This window comes from Podarcis vaucheri (assembly GCF_965113315.1).
Source record: "Podarcis vaucheri genome assembly, chromosome: 8".
Lineage (NCBI taxonomy): Eukaryota > Metazoa > Chordata > Lepidosauria > Squamata > Lacertidae > Podarcis > Podarcis vaucheri.
The window spans coordinates 12603372-12619520 of record NC_138766.1 but is presented as its reverse complement, the minus strand read 5'-3'; the positions used below and the strand labels follow the sequence as shown (position 1 = coordinate 12619520).

The 16149-nt window shown below is 42.0% G+C and overlaps 1 protein-coding gene across 1 annotated transcript in view; it reads left to right on the top strand.

The window, feature by feature from the left end:
• Positions 1 to 16149, top strand: part of GABBR2 (gamma-aminobutyric acid type B receptor subunit 2) — a 292549-nt gene that overhangs the window by 179409 nt on the left and 96991 nt on the right. The window contains exons 9-11 of the mRNA XM_082234271.1: positions 5942 to 6022; positions 9402 to 9552; positions 11486 to 11618. Coding sequence (XP_082090397.1) covers positions 5942 to 6022; positions 9402 to 9552; positions 11486 to 11618 — 365 coding nt within the window. The remainder of the gene's footprint in view (positions 1 to 5941; positions 6023 to 9401; positions 9553 to 11485; positions 11619 to 16149) is intronic.

Sequence of the window (16149 nt, the reverse complement as noted above, 5' to 3'; positions counted from 1 at the left end):
TCCCCTGGGTCAATTCCGCCTTTGAAATCACAGTAATTTCTGGGGAAATCTGGACATTTGGCAGCCCTAGGCTATAGGGATGGCAACCACCCCACTGCCAATGGTGAATATTTAGAGATTTTCTGAAAAGTGGGCTTCTTCCAGGGAGATGAGAGAAAGGAAACTGCTTTGAGGTTATTGGTTTTACAATGAAGCAGTATATAATTTTTATGAAATAAACCGGGCATCCCCAAAACCGGCCCTCCAGATGTTTTGGGACTACAATTCCCATCATCCCTGACCACTGGTCCTGTTAGCTAGGGACGATGGGAGTTGTAGTCCCAAAACATCCAGAGGGCCAAGTTTGGGGGTGCCTGAAACAAACAAACAAAAATCATACATTCTCTCTAAAGCAAAATCATGAGAAACAACACTATTAAAGACAGAAAACTCTATAGACAGCAGACCTTAAGGGTATATCTGTTGAGATCAGTATCACTGAAATAAATATGTCAGTGACACTGAATGTTGAAATAGGGAACTAAAACTTATTACAGCCTGCTATATCCTGAACTTTACAAATACCATTGTATCCTCGAAGGCTGGTCAGTTGCTAGTCTTTTCCACTCATATTAATGGAAAACTAAAAAATATATCTCAATAGGCCTGCAGATTTATTCTGCAAGCAGTTCCATTTCTTACATAGGCAGCATGCCCAATAATCTTTAGGAGAGTAAAGGCCTGACCCCTCCAGAAATTGGATTTTTGTGTGTGTGCTTTGCTAGAGAGCTGTGAATTCTCATAGGAAGTTATAGCTCTTTCCCCAAGTTCTTCAGGAAGAAGCATTGACGGTTAAACCATTCTAGAATTTGTAGCTCCATGAGGGGAATAGGGGTCTCCTAACAATGCCCAGCACCCATAACAAATTGCTGTTCTAATGATCCTTTGGCGGACGCCATGACTATTTAAAGTGGTCTCAGTGTGTCATCAGAACCCAGACTCATGGTTTGTCTGTGTTTTGGAAATTTCAGTTCCAGGATTGCTGGCATATCTGTGTGTGACTTAACAGGTTGACACAAGTGAGGGAAGTTACAATTTTCCATATGAGAATAATGTGCAGGTTTTTTTTCTCTCTCATCAAAAAGCCCCCACTCCCACCCCCGTCTGATAGTGAATCTACAATAGGCAGTAGAAATACTTTTACCAGTAGACATGGAGTCTTCAGTTACAAAGAAGGGTTCTGTATTTCTGATCGTTGTGTAATTAGTTGCAGCCATCATTCTTAGTTTATAATCCATTATATTGGTGTTTAATTAGATCTAATGGGAAATGTTTTCCATAAAGGAAAACAATGATTTGTAATATCTTGCTTATGTGGTAATATTTATTATAAGGTTGTTAACAACGTTTCACACAATATGGTGCAAGTAATTGGTTAGCTGTGAACCAAAGTGACTTTTGTTCTTTCCTGGAGGGAAATGTTAGAAGGATGCATTATTTTATCAAAGGCAGACTAGCAGGCTGCAAAGTGTCAGTTAAACTGTCACTGTAGCCTATTGTCAACAAAGGGGGTGGCTTTGCTTGGGGCAGTTGCGGGTTTTATATTCAGAATCAAAGGCATCAAGGGGGTGTTTGGTTTTGATTGGTCATTTAATGGATGTTTTGCCTCATCCTATTGGCTCAAAATTATTATAGGCAAATAAGAGGGTGGATTGTCACCATAGCTGTAATCCTGAGAGGAGGAAGTGAAGACCAAGTTGAAGACTACGTGTAATTTCATCTGGAGTGTAGTGAGATCTGTGCTTGCTGGGGAAACAAAGGGACACAGTAATTGGCAAGGTATTGGTTAGAGAATGGAACTATAACCTCCTGAAAGCGACAATAACCAGTGCTATTTAAAGTGAAACCACAAGCCTTATGAGTAAACAAAGGTTGCACTCTATTAATACCTCTAGTTACGAACTTAATTCATTCTGGAGGTCTGTTCTTAACCTGAAACTGTTCTTAACCTGAGGCGCGCTTTCGCCAGTGGGGCCTCTTACTGCTGCTGCGCCACCGACACATGATTTCCATTCTCATCCTGGGGCAAAGTTCTCAACTCAAGGGAACTCTTCCAGGTTAGCGGAGTTTGTAACCTGAAGCGTTTGTAACCTGAGGCGTTTGTAACTCGAGGTACCACTGTATTGCAAGAAAAGCTTCAATAACTGGATAATGCCTCCTTTTTAACTCAGATGCTCTGTGGTCCATTTTTCCTGTTTCGTCCCCTGTTATAGCTACTGAAAGATGAAGTGGTACAGTCATACATCATGTTACGTCCGCTTCATGTTACGTTCTTTCAGGATACATCCTGCGGTAACCCGAAAGTAACGGAAAGGATTACTTCCGGGTTTCGCTGCTCGTGCATGCGCAGACGCGCAAAATGAGGTACCACTGTGTAGGAAAACAAAATGGTTTTGAGTTATTTGTTGGCAGTGAAGACAAAGTGAAAAAAGAGGGTCAAAGAGTTTTAAAAAGTGGCTGAATACCACTTTTTTTTTTACCAATAAAATAAAATGCCAATCTAAGGGTGGGGGGACCTTCTAGGCCATAAAGGGTATTGGTAGCTGCGGGGGGTGGGTGTTAACAAAATCCAGGCCTGAGCTGCCATAATCTGAAAGAATATCTCTCTCTTGTGGGCTATAACTCTGGTCCATTATGTTGACCAGCTCTTTGGTGCTGAGACACTGTCCCACCCAAATAGAGGATAGCCTGTTGACCCAACTCAGTAGAATGGCAACACAAGCTGTAAGACTCTTGGTCTTCCATACTTGCACTCCTCCCAGAAGTGGCAGGAAGGTGCAGGGACATTTGGGCCTAATTTTTCCTATTGAAATCAATGGGACATTTAAAAAAGAAAAGAAAACCTGGGGCGAATTTTGGTCAGACTATGGCCATAGTATTAACACTGGAAATTCACATATGTATTTCGAACTGATCTTCTGCATTACTTTTACTGGTTTCGTTAACTCTTTCCCCGTTTCCACTTAATTGCAAGAAGGACAAGTACTTCAGTTCAGTTAAAAAACAACAACAAAAACCACAGAGCTTTCCCCTAAAATGTTAAGCTGATACATTTCGTTATTGTCTTTCTTTACTTTATCATGACTGACAGCTTTACCATCTTTATCTAGTAACTGGCTCACTGGAATAACTTTTATTTCCTCTCGATATGCCTAAACATTTCTTATCTCTGCTGGCCACAGATGTCTCACTGATATTTTTAGCTCTTCTTATCAGTTGTCTGGCAGGTAGGAAGTGCAATTTTTACCCAATTTTATCATACATTTTATCTCTCTCCCTTTGTAGTAGTATTTATAGGTTACTTAGCTATTTTGTGTCTTAGTCAGTGTGAATAAAAGCACCAAGGTTTTTTAAACCTCAGTTTAATTATCCTGAGGAAAAATTCACAGCCCTGCAGAGGAGCTGAAAGCTTCCAGATGCTGTTACATGCACCTTGAATTGCCACATTTCCCACCAGCAATTGTTCTTGTTCCTGGTTGCATAACAATCCCAGCTGATATATTATTCCCTGCAACTTTACAGGAAGTATCTACTAGTATAATAGCCTGTAACTCTGGAAGCAAGATAGGGATATGCCAAAATAAGGGAAATAGAGGAGGAGAGCTTGAGTAAGAATTAGAACCCCAGGGAGCGGAGTAGTGAAACAAGAGGTGAATTTTCACCCCTCTTCATGGTATGCACCCCTCCCTATCTATATACCAACAAATACCCATGTTCAGATCCTTTGCAAGCCCCAGTTCCAGACTCAAGTCCTAAACAGAAGCACTCCTATCAGGGGTTTGGAATACAGAGACTGTGAAATTTTGCTATGGGTTCCCACTTGTTTGCTTATACTCCTGCTCCTCACAGCTCCAGCTCTGGACAGCCAGGCAGCGACTTCAACCCCCCTGTTTTCAACTTAAATCTCCCTTCCTGTCTTGCTGCTTCACAGACTTCTCATGACTGAGGAATGCTATCGCTCCCCAAATGAAAACAAAGTACAGGCTCCCTACTTTACCTGCGCAATTTACTGTTGTGAGCATGCCTCTTCATTGGAGAAAGGGATGCCCTGAGCAGTGATTCACCCAGAAGGGCAGTGGGCAGCCTCCACTGGGTAATTCTGCCTCATTGGAAGTGACAGAATATTTAGAACTTACCCTGTTGAGGTCATTTTGGAGAAGGCAAGGCAAGAGCAGTTAAGAGTCACAAAGACACAACAGGCAGCCTTCCTTGTGGGTGGATTCTTTGGGCTCACTGTACCCATTTAAGCAATTAAATGTATTATCACAGCACCTTTCTCTTACTGCACACCAGCATGAATACTTGGGAATGAATGTTGTATCCACACTACAGACATTCTGTGTCACTAAAAATATTAAGAACTGAGATCTGACGAGGCGACAAGAATTCTGCAGATTCCTAAACCAAAAGCAACTTACAACCAAACAAATAGACAATAAACACTGTGATCCAGATTCAAGGTGTTGCTAGATATACCGTATTCCAAACCTTCAGGAATGGCCTCCAGCACAGTACAATAAGCTCTAGTCACCAGGGGGTTACGGAGTTGTGAATATGGAGGTCTTGTCATGTTTGTGCCTTATATAACCTACATGTTTAAGTCTTAATTGTTGCATGAAAAGGGTTAAGACCATAAAGTAAGTTGCCCCGCCAGGCTTACCTCACCTTGGGAGGAACTATTGATTTCTCCCAGTCTACCTGAGAAGCTCAGTGTGTAAACACGTCTGAGCTGATTGCTCCAAGCTCAGACTGCATGGCTCTAACAAGCCTCTCTTTGAGTTCCTATACCAATAATTTAGGAACATTCACCACTGTAACTAAGCCAAGTTTCACTGCTCGTGCAACCTTTTCTGAATGTTCTATGGAAAGCATGAATCTGACCTTTGGAGAGTAAGTAAACCATTTTTAACATACCATACATAGTCCTTTTTCTATGCCAGGGGAAGAAAATGTAGGAGATATTTTAGAGGTCTAACAGCCTATATTTCCATGCTTTACTTTGCTGCATATGTTGTGATTTTAAATCTCTGGTAGGGTACTCACACCAAAGAGTACTTGCCCCAAACCCGGATCTTGGCATTCAGGGAATTTTCCTATATATATATATATTTCTTACCACCAGCAATGCACTCAGAAGTACTTATACACACTGAACAAATCCCATATAACCTGGGTTCCTAGTTCTCTGGCTTAGGAACTACATGTCAGGATCAAAACTCTTGGCTAGATCAATTTAGCCATGTAGTTTTAGTGCCTTGTGGTTTTAGTACAGTTTTTGCCTGACTAGCTGTGATGACAATTCCTGGCAAGACTGCATAGGCTTGCATTAGAGCTTTTCAGATGATGGCCTATTATTTCAGCTTTAGGCTGTTCTTGGGGTTTTGCTTGTTCTTTACTCCTCCCTGTCACTTTAGAAACCTGCCTCTTTGCTTGCTTAGCCCTTCTTGGATATTTGAAATGGTTGTCAGGACTACTGCTTGGCTTGCTTGTATGTTGGGTTTTCTTGCAATGGCTTGGGAACCCCATGATATGCACACTGTTTGGGGGTTTCCTTCTGGAATGAACTCCAGCCATTGGTTTTCTGGACAAGTTTGTCAGTGTTCCCCTGAGACTCGAAAATTAATTAATAGCCAGAAGAATTTTAAATAACATTGGGGGTAGCGTAATACAGTATAAGCTTGCAGTTCTTTGAATTGCAGTAACTGCTCGATATTGTTACCAGCGTTGCTTTAAAATTTTGCCACAGCTCTAGCTCCATTTAGCTTCTCTGAGTCATTTCATATGCTACCTCGATGGCAGGTACAGCAACAATGCGAGAGACAGAAAGGTAAATATAGCAGCTATTAGAAATGAAGAATATGTGAGCTGACATAAACAATCCCATTTGTTTGTTTCTCCACAGACAAAAAGGAAGTGAAGGTGGGAGAATATAATGCTATACTTGATTCACTGGAAATGATTAACAACACCATCAAATTCCACGGTAAGGCAGGAATATTGAAGAGAGCAAAGGAATGATACCATAGCTTTCTGTATAATTTTTATGTCACATGGAATGCAGCAAACAGAAATGTTTCACTACTGCCACAGAGTAAAACCGGCTCAATAATGTATTTAGACTGTGCCGCTTCAGACTGCAGGTTCGTATGTGTGAAATATTTTGTAATGATCCCACATTTAAAGGAAAAGTTCTTTAGTACATCAGGCATAGGCTTCCCCGTGAGAGAGAGGCATGCTGGGAGCTTCTTATGTAAAGGAACATTCAAATTTATGGCACCTATAGGCTGAAGTGGTACAGTCCGGGATCTACCACCCCATTCTGTGCAACCAGCAAACCAGTTCTTAGGTACTTTCAGAGAATCCAGCCCAATAGACATTGAGTAAATCCATATCTGTGCATAGCACTTGTGCTTTGGTTCAAATCCTTATCACAAAAGGTGCAAGCATAAACTATAACTCTTGCAAAATATGTATTCACCGGACTCAGAGCTCCCCCCCCTCATCTCCCCCCACTGCAGGGGTGGGGGCTAGTTTTAATCAGCCGTAAAGGGAAGCATCAAGGGGGCATGTATACCAGGCTTCTTCAACCTTGGCCCTCCAGATGTTTTTGGCCTACAACTCCCATGATCCCTAGCTAGCAGGACCAGTGGTCAGGGATGATGGGAGTTGTAGTCCCAAAAACATCTGGAGGGCCGAGGTTAAGGAAGCCTGGTGTATACTCACAAGCACATTTATATTAAACACTCAGCATTTAAAAGAGTTCACTTACATTATCTTGCTGGTTATATCCTGGTTATGATGCACAAAGCCCTATACAGCTTGGGTCCAGGCTGACTGAAGGACCTGCCCGACTTTGAGCTCAGCCCCACCACATGACACAGGTATGTTTGGTGAGGTCTGTGGAACTCCCTTACACGGGGGAGGCAGGTCTGGCCGCCTCTGCTTTCCTTCCTTGTTCAGACAGCAATGGGAGCACTCGTTGACAGTTGGGGCAGGGATTCCTGAAAGTGGGTGTTTCTGCTCTCGGTTCCTTTAAACATTTTTTGGTGTTTTCCGTGTTGGTTTCAGTGGGAGTTACTTGTCTCATTCTTAATTATTTATATCGATTGTGTGTGTTCTTAGCTGTGTTTGTTTTAATTCATTCTATGAGCTGCCTTGGGTCCTGGCTGGGAGAAAGGTGGGATGTAGACAGGGAAAAAAAGCAATATTTAAAGGGTTGCCCACATGGGGTAGGTGTATGTTAATATTTTACCCCTCCACCCACGTTTCAGATGGAAAAAAGTTAAACCAAAAAAATAGTGGGTTGCCTATGTCACACTTGAGTCCATGGCAGAGAGCAGATTTGAACTGGTGCCCTCCTAGTTCACAGGAAAGCATTTTAGCCACTAACACCATAGCTGTCAGCTTACAGTTTTGAAAATAAGGGGCCAGCAGCCTCGAAAATAAAAGATCAGCAGCCAAAATAAGGGATTTTAGTCAGCCAGCAGCCAAACGAAGCCTCAAGTGGTGGTTCCCACAGCGCAGCAACCCGGCAAAGGGGATGCAGCAAGGAAAACCACTGTCACTTCTCTGCTGGGAAGCGCTGAGCAAAGGCAAGTCCCCAGACAATGCAGCCGATTTGATTGGCACAAGGCATGCAAGCTCCACCCCCAGTCGTTCTTAGACTCCTTATTGGGTGAGCAACGCAGCCAAGCAACACAGCTGGAGCCTCCCTCCTCCCTGGCCGGCAGGGAGGGAGGGAGAAGAGCTGCTTCCTTTGAAACCCAGGAAATTTATGGGACATCATCAATCCGGGATAGCAGCGGGAAACGGCGCTGGGATATGGGAGTTTCCCACCAAATAAGGGACAGTTGACAGCTATGACTAACACCAGCCTGTGAGAGAAGGCTCCTGTGTGGTTCCTGATGGTTGCACAGAAACTAGATTGTGTGCAGCTTCTTCTGCTATAGCAGCACTATGGGAGGAGCAATACTGCCATAACCTCTTTCAAATTTAAATACTAATGATGCGTCAGGCATTGAAATTTGTCCTTTGAGGGTCTGGCCCTACCATGCAAAAATGGTGTACAGCTTTTGCTGTCGTTTCATCCATGCCATCTACGATTTTGTTAGACTAAATCAGGCACGTCCAACAGGTAGATCGTGATCTACCGGTAGATCACTGGATGTCTGCGGTAGATCACTGGTAGATTACTGGCTCCACCAAAGAAGCTCAACAAGTTTGTCTCCCCTAAGAAAAGCTCAACATTTTTGCCCTGAACTCCTAAAAAACTGGGCTTTCCTCCTCCCCAAAAATACCTCAAACAATTGGACCTGAACCCCTCAAAACAGGGGGTAGAACACTGCCATTTTTAAACTCTATGAGTAGATCACAGTCTCTTGGGAGTTGGCCACCTCTGGACTACATAAAGTAATCATTTGAACCATGACTTTTACCGAGTAAGGTTTTTATTTAAAAGCCAAGGCAGTTGTCAATCTCTGGAATGATTTGAAAAATGAAATGCATATATGTCCACAAGCAACCGAGAATATTTAGGTCATTTCTCAGTGGTTGAGCACATGCATGTATTTCGTATATTTCCCATCTTCCGCCTCTGGCATCTCTAGTTGAAGGATAATAATAATAATAATAATAATAATAATAATAATAATAATATTTATACCCCGCCCATTTGGCTGAGTTTCCCCAGCCACTCTGGGCGGCTCCCAATCAAGTGTTAAAAACAGTACAGCGTTAAATATTAAAAACTTCCCCGAACAGGGCTGCCTTCAGATGTCTTCTGAATGTCAGGTAGCTCTTTATCTCTTTGACATCTGATGGGAGGGCGTTCCACAGGGCGGGCGCCACTACCGAGAAGGCCCTCTGTCTGGTTCCCTGTAACCTAACTTCTCGCAATGAGGGAACTGCCAGAAGGCCCTCGGCGCTGGACCTCAGCGTCCGGGCAGAACGATGGGGGTGGAGACGCTCCTTCAGGTATACAGGACCGAGGCCGTTTAGGGCTTTAAAGGTCAGCACCGACACTTTGAATTGTGCTCGGAAACGTACTGGGAGCCAATGCAGATCTCTCAGAACCGGTGTTATGTGGTTTTGAGGTGGTGACACTCCTGATGTCCTGCTAAGCTGTGTCTTTTCTGCACATAAATAATGTGGAGCAGAATATGTGTTGCTATACTTAATATTGTTTTGTAAAGCCTGCAGTACATCACTTTGGTAGATAAAGGTAACTTTAAAGGACCTCAGTAAAATTAATTTATAGAAATCGAATGGCAATAGGGTTTGGTTTTGCTGTTATTATTATTGGTTGTGGTTTATTTCTCACAAGGGTATAATGTTGACTCTTTCTTTTCTTGCCGACATTTCAGGGAAAGAACCACCTAAGGACAGAACAATCATCCAAAAGCAACTTCGCAAGATCTCCCTGCCTCTTTACAGTATTCTTTCAGCACTCACGATCCTGGGAATGATAATGGCCAGTGCTTTTTTGTTCTTTAACATCAAAAACCGAAATCAGAAGTAAGCAGCTACATATTGCCCTGTTCCCTTCCCCCTCTCCATTGTCTCTCTTGTGAGTCCTTTTAATTAGGACAATTGTCATTAAGAGATCACGTGGTCGGTACTTACAAAGTTAATTGGAATGATCCATTCAAAGTTACTCACTACTTAAGACTGCAGTGTATTGCATTTCCAGGGGAGGCTGTCTAACTGAACTCAGCGGGACTTACTTTCAAGTAAACATGCAGTTAGTTGATTGGAGTGGGTGTCTTTTTGATTTCAGAGGAAGAACTAAGCACATATACTTAAATCTCTTCTTACAAAACTGATGTATCATAGAAGCACTTACCTTTGTTTGGATCATGCCCAATTTTTATTTTTTTTATTTTAAAAATTCTGCTTAATTGATGTTACTGTACAATATCTTTGTGTTGGAACGTTTTATTAAATCCTTTTATTCTGTTAGATCAAAATTAGTGTTTTCCACTGTGTATTATTAGCATAATCCCCAGTTAATTAAACCACTGTGTAACATAAGGAGTTCCTTTAGTGAAGGAGATCAAAGACATTTAACCATAATAATGCTCATCTAAACTTATTTATAAAGCAGCACAGAGATTTGCATATTTCTACAATTCTGCACATAAAGCTGCTTCAGTTATCTTGCCTAAGATGGTTCATTCTTAAGTTTCACCCAGACAGAGCCATTCAGGTGTGCTGAAATAGTGCACCCAGCACCTGCAAATCACTTAGGGGCTGTCCAACCCTTGGTATTTTTCTTTTCTGATTTTATTTTGTGTTTGCATGCATCTTTCCATCCACCAACATCATTTTTTTCCCCCAAATTTGTTTCTCATGGGGCATACATTTCAATCTCCGTGTATAAGCCTGAGTTCCCAGTCTATGAATGAACGTAAAGTCTTCTAAATGAATAATTGAAAACATACACAGTTTTTAGAAACAACTTGTTAATTTTGTTTACATGTGACTATTTATTTGACATTTGGTGACTATGGGTTACACGTATTCTCATGTTGCCGATATTCAGCTTTAATACAATGTATTTATGTTCATTTTTGTTCTCATTTATCTCCCTTTGTGGGGAGGGTATCTCCTCCGCCCTGATTCTGTTTTTGTCCTCCCAGCTTTCTTGCCCCAGACAGCTATGAAATAAACTACATAGAGTGTTACAAGACTGGATTTCATAGTGGTGGTCATTGTTGCTGCATCTGTTAGGATCTTTCTGCACTCGTGTAGGACCCTGGTAGAGACACATGCCTGACTGACTGGCATGTTCTCTCCCTCCTGATCAATCGTTTGGGAGCTTCAAAAGCTTTCTTCAGTCCAAACATCACAGCAACTGACACCAAAAGGCATTAGCACGCTTAGGATCTTGCAGAGTATTGGCGGTTTGCGTAACAGACTCAATAGCTCAGCATGTTGGCTAAACTACGTTTATTTACATATAATACACTCAGAGCATTCTGACTTAGCTCCTTCCTCTTTCTCATCAGACAGCAAAGAGAAAAGAACAATAGTCCCACTTCACGGAACACAGTAACAAAAAACGTCCTGTCTCCGTCACTTCCCACTCTGTGGAATGAAAACATACACCGTCATGTGATAGACAACAATCTCATGACTGCAAACACGGAGCAAGAATCCTAACATCTTCTCCCAATTCATGAACCGTGTTGTAGTCATCATTGTAACTGAAACAAACATACAGATGTCATACACATAGTATACCCCTGCATCACCCGTTCCACCCTTGGAACTACCTGCAACTAGACTGGCCTTGGGCCTTACCATCTTGCACTTCTGACTAGTCTTGGCATCTTAGCTTTCCTGACTATCAAGAAGTTTCACACCTGGCTAGTGGCTCGACACAGGTCTTGGAACCCGAAGTCTTGGGTTGCTTTCTCATGACTGTCTTCCGGTCTTCTCTCCACAGGTTGATAAAGATGTCCAGTCCCTACATGAACAACCTCATAATTCTTGGAGGGATGCTCTCCTATGCATCAATATTCCTTTTTGGCCTTGATGGATCTTTTGTCTCCGAAAAGACGTTTGAGACGCTTTGTACCGTAAGTCACTCTGAAACGTTTTAACAGAGATGCTGTTGTTCATGCTTTACATGACACAAGGCATCCCACATACTATAGTCTGGTTTTGGTACTGTTAATCTGCACAAAATAGGCTTTCGGTCTTGGGAGGAAACGGGATTCTTTTTGGGCCAGTCAGCCACAACACTGAGAAAAATGGAGCACTTGCATGAGTTTTCAGTGAATGTTTAAACTCACAGTCTTGAAGTTTAGGTGTAGTATTTAGGGAAGGAAGGATTCTGTGTCAAGAAGACGGTAATCAGATGTTTTCTCCAAGAAATGTTTCTGTGCAGCAATGATCTAAGTCAGGCATGTCCAAAGTCTGTTTTTGGAGCCTAATTCGGCCCACAGGATGGTTTAATCTGGCCCCTGTGGCAGTTTATTTCCTGGGGTAATACCCTAAAAAAATCCTCAACAAGTTCAATCCTAAAAAAAGCTCAACAAATTTGGGGTAAAATCATTAAAAAAGCTCAACTTCAATCTTTAAAAAAGGTCAACAACTTTGGTTGGCCCTCACGGCCCTTCACTTCATCAAATCTTGCCCTCTTTGAAAAAAGTTTGGACACCCCAGATCTAAGTAATCTCACATTCTGCTCAAGCTTTCTCATATTGAGGAAGGGAAGTTGGTTAAACATTTGATTGAGCAGAAAGCTGATGTGACCCTGACAAGCTTGGCTTCAGACTTTCGTTTTCTGACCCCTTTCAACCCGGCCTAGTTTCAGGATGTGTGCGAATATAATGGGCCCAGAGGTATAAGTAGTTCAGGGTATGTCTTTATCTCCATGTCCTGTCTCCTAGTCCTGTCACTGGCTTGATATGGTAGATCAATGCATTTTGGTGAAAATCTGGAGTATGACTCCATTGTGTGACTAACGTATGTTGTTGGGTAAATCTGTCTTATTAAGATAAGCCACCATTAAGACCAAATATAATTGCTGCATTTTGAAATTTGAATACTTTACAGTAACCAGTGTCTAATTAAGGACAACTGGTCAATTCGATATTACTAATACATTGTACATCAACCTACAGTCAAAAGATACCTGCGTGAAGACCAACTTGAAAGCCGTGGACCAGCTTTTTAAGTTTCAAATAACTCTTTGCCAGAGTCTTAAGAAGTAATGACTCCTCTCCTTTTTATGAATCTAAAAGCCAGCTAAAAGCCAGTCTCTAGCACTAATCAGAACTCAGACAAACAGCAGAAGTAAAGAAAAATGTGATTTTAGCAAAGTTGAGGAATGTAGAATTTGCTAAATATAGAGCCATATCACCTAGTAGTTGTGGGGCATGGTTTCTTCCCACACCAAAATAATGTCTTGAAACTTTGCACTTTGTCTAAGTAAACTGAGAATCCTTTTATGGTGGGGGTGACATTGCCTGAGGAATGCTTCCTAAGTTACTTATGGGGGGGTCCTGGAAGATATTAGTATATCATAGGCCATACATAAACTAGGGACTTGAGTGATCAGGAACAAAGTGGAGGAGGGAAAATGAAGGGCATCATTTAAAAGCATGGGAAATATGAGAAGAATGTCTAAATTGACAGAATATTCAGTCCATGGCTCCTCTGTTAGTATATATCAGCAAACTATGCTTGAATTTAATGTCTACATATGCCATAAGTATCTTTTTATACAATTTTTCAAACCAGTTCGGTGGGGGGAAATACATTAAGTGCAAAGTTTAAAAGTTGGCACAGTTAAAGTGCCTATGAAATGCTAGTACCCAAATGCCAAAACAAAGCAATTAATGCCCTCAATGACCACAACCCTATACTCAGCGTGGCATGAAATTACAAAAGGAACTGAGGACTCTACATATTTAAAAGAGGACACCTTCCTAACAATCAGGAGAATGTGGAAATATTAAGTATGCTTTATATTTGTGGGTAGGAGAGAGGAAATTAGATATCATATATTCATATAATATCATTTGTGGGCTTTAAATATGGCACACTGAAGTAATGGTTTTTAGAACTTCTAGTTTGGGTGCATAATTAAATGGTAGCTGCTGAATATCCAATTTGCATTCTCTTGCTTTTGGGTAATGGTCATTAAATTTTTTTCTTAACTTTAATATTAGTTCTGTACTTGAAGGAGAAGTTGTGTTTTTTTTTGAGGGGGGAGAGGGTTGCTGTTGATTATACAGTGGTACCTCAGGTTAAGTACTTCATTCATTCCGGAGGTCCGTTCTTAACCTGAAGCACTACTTTAGCTAATGGGGCCTCCTGCTGCTGCCCCACCACCAGAGCACGATTTCTGTTCTCATCCAGTATATCTGAAGGAGCATCTCCACCCCCATCGTTCTGCCCGGACACTGAGGTCCAGCTCCGAGGGCCTTCTGGCGGTTCCCTCACTGCGAGAGGCCAAGTTACAGGGAACCAGGCAGAGGGCCTTCTCGGTAGTGGCGCCTTCCCTGTGGAACTCCCTCCCATCAGATGTCAAAGCGATAAACAACTACCTGACATTCAGAAGACATCTGAAGGCAGCCCTGTTCAGGGAAGTTTTTAATATGTGACATTTTAGTGTATTTTTCATCTTTGTTGGAAGCCACCCAGAGTGGCTGGGGAAACCCAGCCAGATGGGCGGGGTACAAATAAATTATTATTATTATTATTATTATTATTATTATTATTATTATCCTGAAGCAAAGCTCTTAACCCGAGGTACTATTTCTGGGTTAGCGGAGTCTGTAACCTGAAGCGTATGTAACCCGAGGTACCACTGTACATGAACGACACTTGATATATCTGCCTTTGCAAAGCAATTTCTATTGAGATATTTGGTCATATTATGACTCTCTCAGCTGAATACGGCCTGCATAGCTAGGATTATAATGGCAATCATTATAACAAGACGACTTGGTTTCTTTGTACAGCTCTTCCGCTGTTTGAACAGCACAATACAAAACATTTAACATTCCGCAGAAGACATAGCCCAACCACTAAAATCTTATTTGGCTTTTGAGCATATCTTTGCAGTTATAAGTACTAGAAGCTTGTTCTTTTCTTTTCTCTTTTGAGTTGAAACTTGAGATCCCCAGGAAGCTCAATTCTGTGCTCTTTCTACAGCTCTGGAAAACAGCAGTATGCCCACAACAATGCTTATTTGTTTGTCTTTGTCCTCTACTGTATCATGCTTAGCCTCACATCCTTCATAAATAAGCATTCAGTGGTTATTGTTAATGTATTCTGTCTTGGATTATAAACTTTAAGGCTGCTGTTGGGTAATCAATTTCACTATGTACATTACAGCAGGCATGCGTTAAGGAGAAGAGCCTGCTCATCTTGTATGGTCATCCATTGAATTCCCAATAAAACTCTTTTTGCTTCCTTGCCATCACTGGTGGCCTACCTTTGAGTTGATGGTTCTCACATTGTACAAGCTTCCTTTGCACCAGTCAGGCAGAGCCTCATTGGGGGTGGAGGGAATGAAGTAGCTTTGTGAATTAAACAGGGTTTACTGCTGCAACAAGAACCAGAGATGGAATTGTAGTCGTACCCATCTTTTGTGTGTGTCTTCTGCCCTGCTGCTACTTCCCCTCAACTCAGGAGGCTCCTGTGTTCAAGGGATGATATACTGGGAAATTACAACATGTTTCCTTCTAAGCAACCCCAATGCTATCATGTGAAGATCGGTGTTTTAATTCTGTCTTAAGGGTCTGATATAATTCAAGGAGAAAGAGTCAGATGTTCATTCAACCTGGCATGGCAATGACCAATCTAAAGCATCTATCCTCATGATGAAGAGAACTTTCTCTTCTTGTTGAAAAAATAGCTGCTGCCATGGAGCCACCATGTGCTGCATACAGTGGTACCTCAGGTTAAGTACTTAATTCGTTCTGGAGGTCCGTACTTAACCTGAAACTGTTCTTAACCTGAAGCACCACTTTAGCTAATGGGGCCTCCTGCTGCCGCCACGCCGTCAGAGCATGATTTCTGTTCTTATCCTGAAGCAAAGTTCTTAACCTGAAGCACTATTTCTGGGTTAGCGAAGTCTGTAACCTGAAGCGTATGTAACCTGAAGCGTATGTAACCCAAGGTACCACTGTATATGCCAGTTGAGTGCTCACTCAGGAGCAACTTATGCTTGAGGCAGGTAAGGAGACGACCAAATTTTCATGGCTTATTTAATCCTGTTGGATTTAGGAATGGTCTTTGAGTACATTTCTGAGCACAATTCAAAGTGTTGCTGCTGACCTTTAAAGCCCTAAATGGCCTCAACCCAGTATACCTAAAGGAGCGTCTCCACCCCCATCATTCACTGAGGCCCAGTGCCGAGGGCCTTCTGGCGGTTCTCTCACTGCGAGAAGTGAGGTTACAGGGAACCAGGCAGAGGGCCTTCTCTGTAGTGGTGCCCACTCTGTGGAACGCCCTCCCATCAAATGTCAAGGAAATAAACAACTACCTGACTTTTAGAAGACATATGAAGGCAGCCCTGTTTAGGGAAGTTTTTAATGTTTAAAGTTTTATTCTGTTTTTAATGTTCTGTTGAAAGCTGCCCAAAGTGGCTGG